The sequence below is a fragment of the Camelus dromedarius genome, chromosome 1 (genome assembly GCF_036321535.1).
Source record: "Camelus dromedarius isolate mCamDro1 chromosome 1, mCamDro1.pat, whole genome shotgun sequence".
In the NCBI taxonomy this organism is placed as follows: domain Eukaryota; kingdom Metazoa; phylum Chordata; class Mammalia; order Artiodactyla; family Camelidae; genus Camelus; species Camelus dromedarius.
The window spans coordinates 82,505,607-82,524,778 of record NC_087436.1 but is presented as its reverse complement, the minus strand read 5'-3'; the positions used below and the strand labels follow the sequence as shown (position 1 = coordinate 82,524,778).

The following is a 19,172-nucleotide window of genomic DNA, read 5'->3' as shown; positions in this document are numbered from 1 at the left end:
ATTAACACCAATAGTGTAGGAGGGTTCCCTTTTCTCCACACCACCTCCAGCATTTATCAACTGTGGACTTTTTAATTATGGCCATTCTGATCGGTGTGAGGCGATACCTCATTGTAGTTGTGATTTGCATTTCTCTGATAATTAGTGATCTTGAGCATCTTTTCATGTGCCTATTGGCCATCTGTATGTCTTCACTGGAGAAATGTCTGTTTAGGTCTTCTGCCCATTTTTTGATTAGGTTGTTTATTTTTTTGTTATTGTGTTGTATGAGCTGTTTGTATATTCTGGAAGTTAAGCCCTTGTCAGCTGCATCATTTGCAAATATTTCCTCCCAGCCTGTAGGTTGTCTTTTTGTTTTGTTTATGGTTTCCTTTACTCTGCAAAAGCCTACATTTGTCATTGACAGTGACACTTCATTGCAGTGATGAATGACAAAAGAATTACTAACTGAAGTAGGGAGGAATGGAGAATAAATGGAGTAGAAAAGATCCATAAACAGTAACATTATAGTAAGAAAAACAATTAAAAAGAACTTAAAACATAATTTGACTTAACTTTAATGCTTACCCCTGGGAGTGCCCATTCTCCACAGTCTTTCCTTTTTATTGCAACAAACTGTAAGATGTTTTTCCCAGAAATAGGATTGGTGATTTTATTTCCACTTCTATCCCTTTTCCACCTATAAATAGTAACGTAAGATCATAACTGATTTAGAACAAAGACCAAGGATCTATCTCAAGCTTGAGACAAAATTACAAAGATGCATTTTTTTAATAACAGAGCATACATATATTTACCACAAATCAGCTAGTTTTATTTTTAAAAATTGTTTTGTATTAAAAATATTCTTTATTTGTCACTGTTACAAACCAAGACAAATGTCCACTTTTCATAAAGTATTTTATAGTCTCCATATAAAAATTCAAGATATAAATAATTTTTACTACTTAAAGTACTATTGAAAAATTTTAAAGCAGAACAGAACTTAAAAGAAAGGTCATAAAAGTTTTTTTTTTAATCCAAGGATCCTTTTTAAGCATTATAAGCAGAGAAAAAGATCTGTAATATTTGCTTTTAACAGTTCATCCTATGTTTTCAGAAAAGCAGATTATATAATACAGGTTCATTTGGTCTCAAAAGGAGTGCTTCTCAATCTTTATCCCCTCTTTTGATAAAAGAAATTTTACTCTATCCTTTAATTTTACATTTCAAATTGAATTGCGTATTTTTAAAAGCATCAATGTAATGTTAATTTCACAATGTGCCTTTTCTAACCACAGCCTCCTTCCCAAAGATGTTGCTAAATCTCCCCTTCTTCCCTACACACCCACCACATCTGCCTCCTCCTGCCCAATTTTACAAATAATTCTAATAGGCCCTCAGGCAAAGATAAAGATTTTGAACTTCTAACACTAAACCAAATAAGAAAGCCTATGATCGAATCATTACTCTGCATGAGACTCAATAAAATATACTAGCTCAGAAATGAGTGTCCAAATTTCTTTATATTGTGGCTGAAGACTATGTCTGACCCATAACTCCCCCAAAAGAGCTCAGAGTCTACAGTGGAGCTAGACATGTAAATGAATAAACTGCAAAACAGAGTGACAGTTTGATAAATACAGTAAGTAGAAATGAAAGAATAATTAGTATAAGAAGACAACATCTGTTTTTAAGAATGCCAGAGAGAGGAAACAGTTATAAAATAAAATAATGTGTTCAAGAAACTAAAAGTACATTGGGGTGCGGCAATATAAGCACCAGTAAGGGAAAGATGAAAGATGAGGCTGGAGAAGTAAGCAAAGAATTCACCAAATTCATCTGCTTAGAGAGCCAGAGAATAATTTTAAGCAGGGTAAAGCCATAAATAATTTGTATTTTAGGACGCTCTCTCACTCTGACAAAAGTCTTGAAGTTGGTGTGGAGGGAAGCAAGACTGGAGGCAAGAAAACCAGCTAGGAGACTGTTACCATGATCCAGGTACAAGACGATGAGGACAGCAGGACTGAAGGCAGAGACAGTAAGAATGGAGAGAGGACAGATTTTACCTCTACTTTAAAAAAAAATTTTTTGTGTCAAAATAGTAAGAACACTGACATCTAATCTCTTTTTTTATTGACGTATACTTGTTTTACAATGTTGTGTTAGTTTCAGTTGTACAGCAAAATGATTATTTTTATATATATATTCTTCTTCAGATTCCTTTCCATTATAGGTTATTACAAGATATTGAGTATAGTTCCCTGTGCTATACAGTAGGTCCTCCTTGGTTATCTCTTTTATATATAGTAGTATGTATATGTTGATCGCAAACTCCTAATTTACCCCTCCCCCACTTTTATTTTTTAAAAGTCATTTATATAGCACTCATTATGGACCTAATATTGTTGTGCTTTAATGTATTTACCCACTTAAGCCTCAAAACCACCCTATAAAGTAGCTGTATTATTGTCTTTATTTTACAGATGTGGAAAATGAGACACAAAGAAGTAGCTAACTTGCCAAAGGTTGCAGAGCAAAAAAGTTGTATAAATCAACATTTGAAGCCAGGCAATCCAGTTCCAGAATCTGCGCTCTAAGTCACCATACTATTTCACTTAAATCAAACAAACAGAATGCTTATACTAAGTATGTAAGAGGAGGGGTAAGGCGGCAAATGATGGTTCTGTTCACTCACAGATATTTACTGGCACCTACCATACCTCATATGCAAGGAGATGGGAAAACAAAAACACAGAGCCCCTGCTGTTCAGCCAGCCAGCCTAAGAAGAGAAGCAAAATAGAGAGACATGCTGCTGGGCAAGATGGCATGACCAGACAGATGATGAACAGCTTGGGTATTATGTTTACAGTCTCAGATGTTATCCTGAAGGGATTCATTTAAAGATTTTAAAGCAGAGCAGCTTCATGTTAAAATTTTATCAGTATCAAATGCATTACCACCAAATTTAAAACAAAATTTCTTGATATAACAGAAATAATGTATCATTTTCATTAGTAAACCTCATTAACATTTACTAAATATTAATGATACTCCTATGTACTACCGGTATTCCTACCCCATTTCTGATGGTCCATACCCTCCCATCTTTAACCAAAACTGGAAAGAAAATGATATTGCCATTATCTTTTGACCTGAGTTTATTCACAATAATATATTAACACTTTCCATCTCATTCTGACTTTAAAGGACTTAAAGGAACTTGAGGTAACTTCCCATTGTAAATGGGAAATCTCTAGGAGAGGTACCTGGGAATCTAAAAATTTAACATTGTCCCTGGAGATTCTGAACTAGAAAGTCTGTGAAATTCTGCACTGTACAAAGCTATTTTGCATTATGAAGTACTTGAAAGAAAAGGGGATAAAACCCTTGCTTAAACAGTGCCTGTGTGATTTTTATGATTACTCAGTAGTGAAATACTGGTATAAAAAAGCACACACAATAGCCCTGATTCATATTTCAGATCTACAAGATCTAGGCAAATCAATTAACCTCAGTAAGTTTCCATTTTCAAATCTATAAAATAGACATGTTAATACCTACTCTGAGGAGTTTTTATGAGAAACAAATATAAAAACTATTCATAGCACCTAGCAGAGTTTCTGGGGTAAAGCCATATTTTTAACAGTTCATCTAATCTTGTTGATTCTTCAACATCCTTCATTCTTCTCTTCCTTTCCTTTCTACTGCCACTCATGTATTTGCAGGACTCATCAGTTAACATACGTATTACTGAGATAGCAAAGAACATCAACCTGAGAGTATAGCGGAAAGCTAGACTCTGCCACTTTCATAGCCTTAGACCATCTCTAAGCCTTCAGTTCTCTCATTTGTATAATAACAAAATTAAGGTAAAAAGTCTACCATTTCAAAACAACTTGACATACAATCACCATGTTTACTCCCAGCTGCTATTTGATCCACCACTGATAAAGACAAGCTAATTAGAGGCTAACTTTCAAGTCTCTGGCCTCCCTTTTCTGCTTCTTGTTCCTAGCATTCCTGCTTCAACTGTTTCATACCTTCCTGTTTTTAGACAGCCTCACCAAAACTGGAAAGAAACTGAATCTATCATTAATATTTACTTATACTATTTTAATTACATTCATTAATAAGAATATATTAACTCTTTTCATCTCATTTAAACCACAAAGTTTCTGAAGGAATTCTAGATGGGTAGAAGCAGGTTGGCAGGTAGGTAGGTAGGCAGGTAAATGTGTGGGTAGGTGGGTGGAAGGAAGAATGAATGGATGGAGGGAAGATAAAACTGGGGCGGGGTGTGGCGTAAAGATCCCTTTTGGCAGGAGAAATGAAAGGGAAAAAGAACACAATGAGGAGAGTATTGGTGCCTCTTCCAGTAACTTGACAACAAGCTGCTTTTCCTAGATTTAAACTATGAAATCATTATTATATCCCAGATTAGAGAAAAACAAAGTCTCCTGGAAGAAAGGAAGGCCCTCAAAATATCAAAACTAAAAAAGTAAGACTATTGAGGGTATATGCATTATTTAAAGAAGAAAAATGGCAATTACATGTGAGAAGGTAGGTGGTCAGTGAAAAAAAACCCTAAAAATAAAAAATAAATAAAAGGATGACAGAGATGATGGAATATTCCAAATGTGTTGGGAATATGATTAAGATGGAGATGGCTAAATCCATGTAAACATGGATTCACCTACCTCCTTTATTATGATTCATGCTGACCAAGAAACCTTCTGAATATGATTTGGCTTACCAGACAGATCTGCCTCAGAAGAGAATGCCTTTCCCCTGTTCTGGAAACTTCAATGGCTACACTTCATAGCCTTTAACTCTGGCATTTAATATTCTCCACAATAAACTGTATAAAAATTAATTTTAAGTTTAATTTATCATCCACTATTCTCTTACAAGAATCTCCTGTTTCAACCAAGCTGGTCTTTTCACTATCCCTCAATACTCAAACAGATATTACTACCAGCCTTGTTCCGAGGCCTCCTCCTGTCCCCCTATCCAAGCTCCAGTCTACCTCCTTCAAAATGCGTTTCTTGGGTACTCCAGTTTACCATCATTATGTCCTAATCCAATCTTCTAATTCTCTGAGGCATCCTGTGTCAGCCATATTACTTTGACACGTTTTCTTATTTCACATTTTCCATCTTTTAAATGAAACCACAGTTCCTCAATGACAAGGAGCTGAAACTTAGGATTGTTATACTTTTTCATATGCACCAAAGCACTTACTCAATTTTGAGAACAAACAGATCCTTAATAAGTATTTAGTGAATTTAGATAATGCCTAACTTATACAACATAAAACTATAGTTTTACACTTACATCATTATCATTATAATTTTACATAAAATTCCTTTAAAATAAAGGTTTCGTATGTGCATGAGTGCATAATTATATATACACACACATATATACACGCACATACAGTCAGCTCTCTGTATCTGCAGACGTGGAATCCATAGATAAGGAGGGCCGAGGGACTTGAGCATCTGTATTTTGGTATCTACTTGGGGCAAAGGGGGTTGTCCTGAAATCAGTCCTGCAGGATACCAAGGGATGACTGTATATACAAACACATATATACATACATACACCTCTGTGTGTGTGTGTGTGTGTGTGTGTGTGTGTGTGTGTGTGTGTAATATAGACGTAAAAACTGGGCTACAGCCTGTATTTTTTCACTTAGCTCTTTGCTATGGAAATGTTTTTAGTTCTTACCTGGTTATAATTGGATCTGCAGCATGATTGGGGCCCCATCGCCCCAAAAGCCCACGGCCAATCAGTCCTGTCCGTCCTGCAGGGTTTCTGGGGAGGGAAAAAACATAAAATCAATTAAATGTGTTCATCTTTTTTAACCCAATCTGATATGGCCCAAAACAAGGCAGTAAGAGCAGTAAGAGGGAAACAGTATCTCCACAAAAATCCAGTAGCACTATCACACATCTGGCACTGAAAGTACATATTTCCTTATAGTGTTATTTAACTTTTCCTTTGTGCATCCCTTAAGCTTTGGGCTTGATCCAGGAGGGGGGAATCTCACTTCGAAAGTTGTTCTACAATGTAAGAATTGGCTTCAGTTTTCACCTACACTTCAAAATTCAAACTAGAACTTTACTGGACTCTTAACTCTGGAGGATAAAATGTTCTGCACCTAATCATCATCTATCTCTACAACAGTAGTGCTTAATTACTCAGGATACCCACACTTGTCTTCACTTTCTCATCACCTTCACTTCCTGCTCCACTCTCCTTCAACCTGTCCCATCCAAATGGTTTTTGTTACATTTTAAAGCCCATTTTTTCTCAGCAGGTTCTAGATTTTTATTATCAATAATAAATATTTTGTAGCATACAGTGAGGTAGAAGTATCCAATATTTCAAGATTTGAAATATACCAAAATTCAATTTTTAAAGAAAACAATTATGTAAAAATGTCAACAAATTATTTTACCTAATGCCACAACCCAACATTAAAACATCTGTCAGATAAACAAAACAACAGTCATGCCTAAGTATTTTCTTCCAGTCAATACCCCTTGAATGTTCACCTTTCACTATGTACCAGTAAAATGCCCTAATCTGCAATCTTATCTATTTAATATTATATCTTTTGTCCTCCCACTATGTGAAATAAATAACTTGTCAAATTTTCCCTTTCAGCTATCTCTATTTATTCTAGTCTTCTCTGTAACTTATTAAAGTCAAATGAATTTTTATACTGTTTCGTTCTAGACTTAGAAATATTCCAGCAAGATTTGCAAATAAAGACAGAAAGACAAGACACCTGGCCAGGTGACGATAATTCTACCTTTCAAATTCAGGAGGAGAGGCAGGGTGGCCAGCAACTATGTTTTATCCCATGTAACCATAGACCCCCAAACACAAATGATCAAAGCCAGTATTAAGAGAGAGAATGTTTTTTTTAGATGACCAAGCCTATAACTTATAAACTGGAAGCTGCAGAAAAGACATACAGACTATCCTATAGCCTGAGAAGCAGAGAAAACTGTTCACAGAAAAAGAAAAACAAAGGCAGCACGTAAGGAAAAGCAGGCATGAGCCAAAGAGATGGTCCTGATGGATTTTCAATTCCACTCTTTCCTAAAGTTACCTGCACATCTGCTTTGGGCTCTTTGAGAAGATCCCGCAGCCCCAGAGTAAAGTTCACTCTTTGCTCAGGCAAGCCTGAGTTGGTTTCCATTGGTCAGAGTCTTGACTGAAACAACAGGCTACCCTGCCTTTATCTTTTTATATATGTATGTATCTTTTAATATATTTCACCCAGAAAAGAATCTACGGAATGAGTCAAATGCAAGGAGAGCTTGATTTGAAAAGATTCAATAACACAGAAAGGTGAGTAAGTTACGAACACAGAATTTAGCAAAACTGAAAGTCCAGATTGGGGTGAGAGGAATACTATTATTTCCTCACCCTAGAGGGACTAAGAATATAAATTGCTGCATTTTTACAAGGTGATAAGCATGATTACAAATCTGCGATCCTTTTTTTTGTTTTATTTTAGACATGCTAATTTTTACATTTCTTCCTAACTTTTATAATGTCTTCTTAAGTAAAATGGAAAATTTTGGCATTGTGTAGAAAAATCATTTTTAAAAATACAACAAGAAACTTGATATTAAATTGTTGGGTTATTTTAATTTTCACTCTTACGTATTTGGATAAATTCTTACTCTAAAGTATTATCTCATTTTATAAATAACTACTGAAATACAATTTTCAATCCTTTCTCTGTTAATTTATTCAATTACAGCTGACCCTTGAACAGCATTCCCATATAAACTTATGGTCAGTCGGTCCTCTGAACACTCTGTTCCTCTGCTGGGTCCACACAGTTTAAGCCAGTGTTGTTCAAGGGTCAACTGTAATTATTTCTGCCTTCAAGGTGAAGTTACAAGAAGATGCATTTAAATCCTGCTTCCACCACTTACTGTATGCAAAGTGCTTACATTTTCCCTCCTTATCTGGAAATAGAACTAAAACTATCTATCCACAGGGTTATCGTGATGATTTAATTAGAGCACGTATATAAATTCTTTTGTACAATGGCACATACAAGCACTCAATAAATGTTAATTATATTGATGAAATAAAATTTATATTTTAAGGCAGGACAAGAAAATTTAAACATAAAATTCTCTGTCTGTCTGGGCCTCCTCCCTTCCTTCCTAACATGCAGGGTGCATCTGTATTACACATTAACCAGAGCTCCTCAAAGACAGGAGTGCTGCTCGACCATAAAGATCAATTTTTTTCCTTTCTTCTGACACTAGCAATTTAACTTCTTAAAAGAATGGCATTCTTTCCCAACTCTGATGGGAGTCATGGTGATTTGATGCTTGCTTTGTACATGTGTACTTGGACTATGTATCTTTGGCAGACTTTATGTAAAATATCAGTATGTCAGTTTGATGCACGATCCTTTGTCTCAAAAACGTATATGACTGTGTCTTCAACTTATACCATGTGGAACAGTTCTCAGACCTTTCTGAGAGTCTGTCTCCCAGGTCGTAATCCTCAGTTTGGCTCAAATAAAATTCCTTTTTTCTTCTTAACTTGATTGTTAATTGAATTTTTGTTGACAATATCTTCTACCTTTTGAAGACCCATTATTGCAAGATGTTCCATTCCCAGTACCTACCTAGGTCTTCCATTTTGAATCTCATACAGGCCATTCTGGCTTTTTCTCTCAATATGCCCATCCTTTTCATTAAACTTGGGAGAAAAGTTGCTTTCACTGTAATGAGAATACCAATGCAAAATAAGAAATAATGATCCAACATTACCACTAGCTTAATAATGGCAGTCAGTTATTTACAATGAGCAGTATTTTTGAAACTAAATTTTTAGTTACAAATTTAGTTTTTAATTACAAATCCATCTTACTTCTTCAAAACAGTTTCTGAAAAAAAACCTGTTAAACCAAAACACCTTACAATATAAGGATATATATTATAACCCTTCTGGGAAGGACTAATGGCAAACAAACTGGAGTTTCTCCCACATACTAAAAAAAAGTTTACATTAATATTAGTAAAGAGGAATTGTCTATGGTCACAATGTGGCAATTACTAGTTCCTATGTAGTTCCAAAAATAAGATTCCTTCTGATATATTGATGTTTCTACAGTCTCAAAATGATTTTAATTTCTTCAAATGTACACTGATAAAATTATCAAAGTAAACCCACAAAACAGTGAATTCATCCCACAAACTTTATAATAACTATCATGTAGATTAAAATAGATGTAATATGCTGGAAATGTTCTAATTCTTGATCTGGATGGTAGCTACCGAAATATAAAATCCAAGTACTACCACAAAGTTACAAACACATCTTTGGATAAAGTAAGAAAACTGTTCGTAAAAATCAAGTTATAGCAGTAAGTCCGTGGTAAAGTTTAACAACCTAATGAACTAATACTGGATCTACCCAATTAGCAATATTTTTTACTTAACTGACTAACTAATACCTTAAGAGAACTATCATTTACAATAAGTTTACCCACTAAATCAAACTTATAAAACAGTTCCAAAACTAGGTAGCAGTTAAGAGCATGAATTCTGGAGTCAGACTGAGTTCAAGTCCAAGCTATACCATCTACTAGCTCCGTTACCACAAGCAAAGGGTAAATCTTTCCATGCCTCCATTTTCGTATGTGTTTTCTCTATAAAGCAGAAATAACAACCTTGTCTGCCTATCAGAACAGTAGTAAGAGTAAAATAAAATAATTTTTATAAAACATTTAATAGAGTGCCTAGGTCATAGTTGGTACATTTTAAAACTCTACCATGATATTAAAAGGAACATAAACATAAAATGTGAATCAAAGCAGCAGTTCTATGAATTTAGTCAAAGCATTTTTGTTTGAGTTTTTTGTTTTCCTCTTTCTCTCTCTCCTTTACCTATCCCTTTTCTATTCTTTCACATTGGTCTAATTTTATCATCATTTGGTAATCTGAAAAAAAAGCCTGAAAATTATTTTCACTACTTCAAGTACAAGTCTAGCTATGTTGGAAAAGAACCACAAAAGGTGTTACTGATAATCCAAATAGAACACATGAAAACAGATACCACCACTTGCCATTTCACAAAACAAAAAACTCCACAGCAAAACAGATTTACCTATTTGGAAGGATCATCATAAAACCTCCAATAGAATAAACAAACATGAATTCAACCAAATGTAGAAACTGAATTATAATAAACTCAAGCACTAGATAAAAATGATTTTCAGCTTTCAATTGGTCATTTACAAATACAAGCATTACCTTCTCTAAAAGTCTTAACACCCAGCTGACACTGGCTAATTTGCTCACCTGATCTCAGGATCTGCCCACCTAGGTCCAGCCAACACAGAGACTGCAGTATATTCCACAGGATTATAGTCTTGCCACTCAACCAGCCAGCCTACTTTCTCATTAGGAACCTGGCTGCGTTGAACTTTTGAACCTGGGTAAGGAGATGTCCGAGCTTTGTTGTGAGAATTCTCTTTGGAACCATTAGAACCAGACATGATGTTGGAATTAAGATGAAACCCACAGGATAAAAATGAGTTTCTGGGAGGAAAAAAAGAAAAATGTTTAATATAAATATTAACTATTAATTAAAGAACTTAATTCAAAGGCCTCAAAACATACTTTTCAATTTCAAAGACTTAAAATCAGAAAATTCAAATTTGATGCATATTAGTATAAAAGTCCAACATCTGTGAGAGATTATTTTTAAATACGAAAGCTTTAAAAATATTGCTGAATCTTATTAATTGGAAGCTACTTACTGAATTTATTATAGTTGAGAAAAAGGGACAGAAGTTCACTTTTATTGGCACAAATGTTGGGGAAAAAAGTTTATTATAAAACTTTAACCATTAAAAACAAATGTAAAGGAACACTAAGTCTATATGAAGGAATCCATTTTTAAAAACAGTTTGGCCTAAGTACACAAAGTAATGTAATATTACTTGAAGTCAGACTGTGATAACATGTAAATTATAAGCTTTAAAGTAAAATACGAGGTATAGAGCGGAAATAACTGGATAGCATATACAAAAAAGCAAAAACAAAAAACTCAACCTTTACCTCATAGCATACACAAAAACTTTTCAGGTCTCCTTTTCCTAAAAACTTAAATACCTTCTCATTATTCTTAAAGATTAAAATTCCTAACAACCCTAAATTAGGACATCTAAAGGAGAAAAGAGAATTCTGAGAACATAGTAGACTGATGACAGCCCCCTTTCCCTGCACTCACAATAACAATTTGCCCTTCCTGAGACAAATGGTTGATGGGACAAACACCAACTTGATGGGATGGTGAAATAAGTCAAATTTATGTGCCTCCTGATGTTATACACCGAGAAGTACACAAGTGATCATTCCTGAGGTATTCCTTACAAGAACATATAACCAGAGTTTACACATGAGGAAATACAGGACAGACCCACATTAAGGGATATCTTACAGAATAGAGGTCTGTACTCTTTAAATGGATAAGGTCATGAAACATAAAGTTAGAGGAACTCTTTCAGATAGAGGCATGAAAATTAAGTGCAATCAGTGATCCTGGATTGGCTACTGAACCATTTATTTAAAAAAAAGGGGGGTGGCAAATGATGAAATGTGAATAGGGTTGTATCTTTTAAAAGTTAACAGAAAATTACTTACTCCCAACAAAGAAAAGTTTAGGAGCCGATGCTTTCACTGGTGAGCTCTATTTAACAGTTAAAGAATTAACACCAATTCTCCTCAAACACTTCCAAAAAACTGAAGAGGATGGAATACTTCCCAATTCTTTCTAAGAAGCCACCATTATTATTACCTTGCTACCAAAGCTAGACAAAGATGCTACCAGAAAACTAAAGACCAATATCCCTGATGAATATCAATGCAAAAATCCTCAATAAAATATAGCAAATAGAATTCAACAGCATATTAAAAGGATTATACAACATGATCAAGTGGGATTTATTCCTGAAATGCAAGAACAGTTCAACATACAAAAATGAAATAATGTAATACACTACATTAACAGAATGAAGGGAAAAAAGCATTTGATCATCTCAGTTGATGCAGAAAAAGGTTTGCCAAAATTCAACACCACTCTCATGCTCTGGGACCCAGGGCAGAAGCAATATTTTGAAAAGAGCCCACTTGCTCATCTTGGAGAGCCTCTTGGAGAGGCAGAAGGCAAGAAGGACTCACCCTGGGGACACAGTCACTGGTGACAGTCTTTTTGACAGCTCTTTCTGCCACAAAAACACCGGTGCTTGCAAGTGCCTTTTTGGAATCCTTCCTCCAGCTTATTAGCATCTGGACCTGGACCCACCCAGAAGCCTGTCAGTAAAAATACTGGGATGCCATAGGCCAAGCAGCTAGCTCGGTGGGGACACAGCCCTACCCATCAGTAGGCGAGCAGCCTGAAGATGCCCTAAACCCACAACTAGCCTGGGACCAGCCCTGCCCACCAGAGGGTCCAGAACTCAGCCTTGCACACCAGTGGGTGGGCACCAGCCCTAGGATCCCCTGGGCCCCAGCTCCGCCCACCAGCAGGTTGACAGTAGATCAGGGACCCCAGCCCCACAACCATCCAACCCAGAACCCATCTCTACCCACCAGTGGGCCAGCACTAGCTCCAGGATCCCCCAGGGCTCTGCAACCAGCTGCCATGCAACTTGGCTCTGCCTGACCAGTTTTCATTAAAGGTAAGTCTTGGTGTTGTACATTCTACTGGTTTGGACAACTGTATAATGGCATGCACCCATCATTACAGCATCATACAGAGTAGTTTCACTATACTAAAAATCTCCTGAGCACCACTAGTTCATCCCTACCTGCCCCACCACCACCACCAACCTCTGGCAGCCACGAACAGTTTTAATGTCTCCATCATTTTGCCTTTTCCAAAATGTGTGACTGATTTTACTGAAATCAGTAGATTCATTCATTATTTTCAGGTTATAATGGCTTTTGCTTGCTTACACTGCCACAGTTTTGGAAATCCAAATCATGAATACTCAAAATAATATCTTCCTTACCCACCCTAGGCCCATACTCAATAAAAATGAATAGATTTAGAACACATGTATTTATCAAAAGTAGCAAATATATTTCAGGTACCTGTGTGTAAAAAAAACAAAATTTTGCATATGGAGCCCTAGTCTCTATCTGAATTCTATTTTAAAGTTAGCATTATTTTTCATAGTTTGAGAGTAGGGTAAGAAAAAAGTCAAAGGTATTAATGAGGCAGGAGGGTATAGCTCAGTGCTTGTGTGCTTACTTAGCACGCACGAGGTCCTGGGTTCAATCCCCTGTACCTCTGTAAAAATAAAAAATAATAATAAACCTAATTACCACCCCCACAAAAAAAAAAAAAAAAACTAAAAAAAAAAAGGTATTAATGAGATGCCCAACAGGAAACACTTATCCTGTTCCATTCTACCCCAACCAAATACCAAAATTATTTTTTAAGTCTGAGGCTCTTTGATTTCTGATTTAGCAATAATAAGCATGCGGAATTTCACAAATCTGCTATCCATCTGACAAAAGAAACTTACACACTTGATGATTTACTTTCCCAAATTTAATTTTGCAAGAAAACAGCAAAAATTCAGACTATGTATTTTTATCACACTGAGAAGTGCTAATATTGCTGTTCATATCTGCTATTTAAATGTGATATATCAAAAGGAATCAGAACAAAAATATATGTAATATACAGCCTAGGTTATTTTATGGCATTACTAAATATATTTAGTCAAGCAAGTGGGAACTAAGTAGCTGATAAAATTCATTTTAGAAAGCAAAAACCAGTTTCTAAAAGTCAAACTTAAAGAAACACAATACTGACATGGTGTTTTGAAATAAAACATATTTGCAATAATACTAACAGCCATAATAGCTAAATGTATATATTAGTGTATGCTGTGTGCAAGGCACTGCTCTTGTGCTGTAACATATTAATTCATTTGATCCTTGCAACTCTAAGTTTAGTTACTATGATCCCTACTTTGGAAATAAGACCACTAAGGCTGAGAGAGGCTAAATAAGTTTACCACGGTCACACAACTGACAGCCGAATCAGGATCCAGTCCTAGGCAAACTGGGTCCATATTTCAGGCTCTTAAGATTATGCTATACTATCCTAACTTCATTTTTAGCTCACACATATGTTTACATGTATTTACAGAAATAAAACATATACCATTCTCCACACATGTTGCTGACAGATTCTGTTGGAAAATATGGAAACACTCATTACATTTTTATATACTAACCATTTTTTTTCTAGAAAATAGTCATTCACAACTTTCTAGTCAAATCACAAGCCAACTGCAAAACTGTGACTTTCTAGTTTTGCACAAATTATCAAAGTGTGGTAAAATTTCTTTTTTTTTTAAATTGAAGAATAATCAGTTTACAATGCGTCAATTATTTCTGGTGTATAGAGTGTTTTAGTCATACATATACATACATATATTCATTTTCATATTTTTTTATTATAGGTTATAAGATACTGAATATAGTTCTCTGTGCAAGAAACTTGTTTATCTATTTTATATATACTAGTTAATATTAGCAAATCTTGAGCTCCCAGTTTATCCCTTCTCACCTCCTTTCCCGGACCCTGTAACCATAATACATTTACTATGTCTGGGAGTTTGTTTCTGTTTTGTAGGTAAGTTCATTAGTGTCTTCTTTTTTCTCTTTTTAGAGTCCATATAGGAGTGATGTCATATGGTATTTTTCTTTCTCTTTCTGGCTTACTTCACTTAGGATGATGATCTCCAGGTCCATCCATGTTGCTGCAAATAGCATTATTCTTTTTTTATGGCTGAGTAGTACTCCATTGTATAAATATACCACAGCTTCTTTATCCAGTCATCTGTTGATGGACATTTAGGTTGTTTCCATGATGTGGCTATTGTAAATAATGCTGTTATGAACATTACGGTGCATGTATCTTTTCGAATTAGAGTTCCCTCTGGATATACGCCCAGGAGTGGAACTGCCAGATCATGTGATAAGTCTGTTTTTAGTTTTTTGAGGAATCTCCATACTGTTTTCCATAATGGCTGCACCAAACTGCATTCCCACCAACAGTGTAGGAGGGCTCTCTTTTCTAAGTGTGGTAAAATTCTTGATGATAAATTTCTTCTGTCTTTTCCAGGATGCTTTGTAATATAATATACCAGACACTCAACACAGACTTGTTGGCTTAACTTTTGGCTTTTTCTTTCATATCAGTAAGCAGTCACTGGTTTTAGATATATCCCACTTCACGTAGGGTCCCCAGCATTCTAAAAATGAAGAATAACTGCTAAGCAGTATTCCATTGTTCTAGTGGTATCTATCAAAAATAGCACTAGTGACTTCAGAGAGTTTAGATGTTTATTCCTTCCCTTCCCAATTTCACTGAAAAGAGATAAAGATGTATAAAAGGCAACAAAATCCACAGCAGAAGAGAGAATAGCATACCACTAGTGAAGGAGATTTTAACCAATTTCAGGAAGATAAAAAGTAGATGGAATCATATTGACCTACAAACCAAAGTAGAACACATTATATTTGAGAATACACACAAAAAGGTGAAGGAGAGATGCCCTTCCTACAAGAGGAGATTTCAAGCTTGAAATAAGTGGGCCCAAATGTTAAGTAGGCAGTGTAACAGTAACCACGGAAATCAGTCCTCCTCCCTCCCTATCCTTCAAACGAGAAGCCAGCGTTAGCTGTCTGCCCCTAGGATAAAAACCAAAATTTAAAGAAAATGAAGACTAGAACCTCTATTGGGAATGTTGGTATTGAAGAACACAGTAGAAACTTAGGCTTAATATCTCTACAATTCACAATGAGGAGGTAACAGTCAACACAGCTATGCCCAACAGAGAAGTTGCTCCAGTGTAAAGCCTGGAAGGAAAGGGGAAGAGGGACATTCCCAGTCTGTCCACCTGGTACCAGCTCACACACCCCCAAGTGAAACCTTCTAGTCTAGGTGCACTGGCAGAAGGAGCCAATATTCAAGTAGTCCTCCAATTTAGAGAAAATAATACCTACATTAATCAAAATATAAATAACAGGCATTTACCAGATGTTTGGAAAAAAAGGAAAAAGGACCAAAAAGGAACAGAACCACTGACCCAAAATAGTCAATTCAAAAAGTAAAAGATAATTTTTTATTCTAATTATCATTTTCATAGATTCAAAAGACATTTTATAGCCATAAAATAAGAAAACACTGCTATAAAAGAGAGCAATTCGGGAAAAAATGTTCTGTCAATATATATGTAAGTTGAGGGGAGGTATACCTCAGTTGTAGAGTGTATGCTTAGCATGCACAAGGTCCTGGGTTCAATCCCCAGTATCATTAAAAATGTGTGTGTGTGTGTAAGTTAAAAAACATAATAAAATCAATCCCTGGGAATTTACCATCCAACCTAAGAACTTTGCATTCTTGATCACATCTTGTGATAAAAAAAAAAAAAGACAACAGATAACAAGTGTTGGAGAGGATGTGGAGAAAAGGGAACTCCATGTACTGTTGGTGGGAATGTAAGTTGGTACAGACACTATGGAAAACAAAAAATTAAGAGAACTACCATTCAATCCAGCAACTCCACTCCTGGGTATTTATCCGAAGAAAACAGTAACACTAATTCCAAAAGATATATGCAGCCCTATGTTCACTGCAGCATTATTTACAATAGCCATGATATGGAAGCAACCTAAGTGCCCATTCATAGGTGAATGAATAAAGATATGGTATATATATACAATGGAATATTACTCAGCCATAAAAAGAATGAAATCTTACCATTTGCAACAACATGGATGGACCTAGAGGGAATTATGCTAAGTAGAATATATCAGACAGAGAAAGACAAACATTCTATGATTTCATTTATATGTGGAATCTAAACAAATGAACAAACATACTAAACAGAAACAGAGTCATAGATACAGAGAACAAATAGGTATTCACCAAAGGGGTGGGGGGTAGGTGGGAGGAGAGAAATAGATGAGGGAGCTGGAGCTACAAACTTAGTTACAAAAGGAGGGTATACCTCACTGGTGAAGAGTGTGCCTAGCATGCACAAGATCCTAAGTTCAATCCCCAGTACCTCCATTAAAAAAAAAAAAAAACTAATTACTTACTGCCCTACCCCCAAAAAAGAGAAAAAACTTTCAGTTACAAACTAAATGGGTCACATGTGTGAAATGTACAGTGTGGAGAATATAGAGATGAATTAAAATTATCAAAACCCCCAAATACTTTAATCCAGTTTTGGTTAAAATTCAAAGGAAACTATAAGTGACCAGTTGTGATGGAAATCTTTGAGGGATAGAGGCTGTCAACGTAACTGCTTTTGTGAACGCCTCTATGATTATATATTATGTATTATCTTTATATGGTGACAGAGCAACTAGAGTTCTTTATCATGGTGGTCATTTTGAAATGTATAGAAATATCAAATCATTATGGTGTGTACCAAGAACTAACAAAGTGTTGCAGATCCTTCATACTTCAAAAACAAACTCATAGAAAAAGAGAACAGATTCATGGTTACCAGAGAGGCAGGGGTTGGGGAGGGAAAACTAAATGAAGATGGCCAAAAGGTACAAACTTCCAGTTAGAAGATAAATAAGTACTAGGGATATAATATATTACACAATAAATATAATTATCACTGCTGTATGTTACATATGAAAGTTGTTAAGAGAGTAAATCCTAAGAGTTCTCATCGTAAGGGAAAAATTTTTGTTCTGTATCTTTAATTTTGTATCTGTATGAGATGAAGGCTGTTCACTAAACTTACTGCGGTAATCATTTCATGATGTATATAAGTCAAATTATTATGCTGTACACCTTCCACTCAAGCAGTGCTGTATGTCAACTATATCTCAGTAAAACTGAATAAATAAGAAAAAGTTACTGTCAAATACAGAAGAGATGACCTATGGACTGCACAGGACTGAAGTCTGAATTGGTAGTCTGGAAGATAAATTTGAGGACAATCTCTAAGAACATCGTACAAAAAGACAAACCAATAGAAAATGAGAGAAAAAGAGAAACAGAGGCTTTTTCCAGAAGGTCCAGGGGGAAAAAGGACAGGACAAGAGAAAAATGGGAGGGGGGGGGGAAATAGAAGAAAATGTCCTTGCGTCTAAAGTAAACATGACATACCAAGCAAAAAGCACTAAAAAAAACCCACTCCTAGAAGCAGCCTCTTAATATTTATTACTCTGTGCCTAGAGTGGTACCTAGGACACTGTGGTTACAAACCTGAAGGAGAGAGGAATAAAAGGAGGCTGTGTAAGATACTGTAAATCCCTAAATTTATACAAGGCAAATTTAAAAAGGTAAATAATAAATATATTATCTACACAGAAATGTGTAAGTACAGGAGAGGAATGACGGCTTATATTTTTAATTTTACACCATTTATACTGTTCACATCTTTAAACTTCGTGCGTGTACTAATTTTAATAATAATGTTTTAAGTATTAAACAAAAGAAAATAAATGGCAAGGGACAACACCACAACCAAACAAGAGCTATTTAAACCCTCTGGGGGCAATAATGTTGTGTGTTAGTGAGTCATGGAGGATGGCAAATTTCAATACCATAAGAAAAGTCACTACCACTTGCTTCTCTTAAAAGGCAGATAAAACATTTTAGAGCCTTTTAAAAACGTATACATGGCTGTAAAAATCCGGGAAGCAGGCAAAGCCTACTGAATCCACCGGACCAGAAACTGGTTCCCACCCGCAACCCAAGGAGTTGGGAGGAGCCGCCAGCACTGGAAGAGAAAATACCTGCACGCCGGGATGCTGCAACTGCCCGAGGACTTGACAGTCACAGAGGCCAAGGCCACAGAGAAAGACACGGTGGCTAAAGTCGTTCCCAGGACGCGTCCGGCCATCAGCGTGGGAACGAGCGCTCTTAGTTTGGGCCGCAGCCTCCGCCCGCGTCACAGCCCCGCGCCCCAGCCCGGGTGTCCAGCGAGCGCTGGGACCGGCTCGCCCTCCCGCTCCGGAGAGGGAGTAGCTATATCTATCTTATCAACACAGAGACCAAAAGCTCTCTCAAAATAACAGAACACCTCTACCCTCACGCTCCCAGCGCTGGCGTCCGCCGTCAGGGGAAACAGCCACGCGGGCCG

General features: G+C 36.1%; 1 protein-coding gene across 1 annotated transcript in view; it reads right to left on the bottom strand.

Moving 5' to 3' along the window:
• The window catches only part of NUDT9 (nudix hydrolase 9), a 32,443-nt gene extending 13,284 nt beyond the window's left edge, over nt 1-19,159 (bottom strand). The window contains exons 1-5 of the mRNA XM_010983115.3: nt 18,826-19,159; nt 10,333-10,572; nt 8,655-8,750; nt 5,714-5,800; nt 568-679 (exon numbers count right to left, since the gene is read on the bottom strand). Of these exons, the coding sequence (XP_010981417.1) occupies nt 568-679; nt 5,714-5,800; nt 8,655-8,750; nt 10,333-10,572; nt 18,826-18,932 (642 nt within the window). The 5' untranslated portion in view covers nt 18,933-19,159. The remainder of the gene's footprint in view (nt 1-567; nt 680-5,713; nt 5,801-8,654; nt 8,751-10,332; nt 10,573-18,825) is intronic.
• Nucleotides 19,160-19,172: the final 13 nt, after the last annotated feature.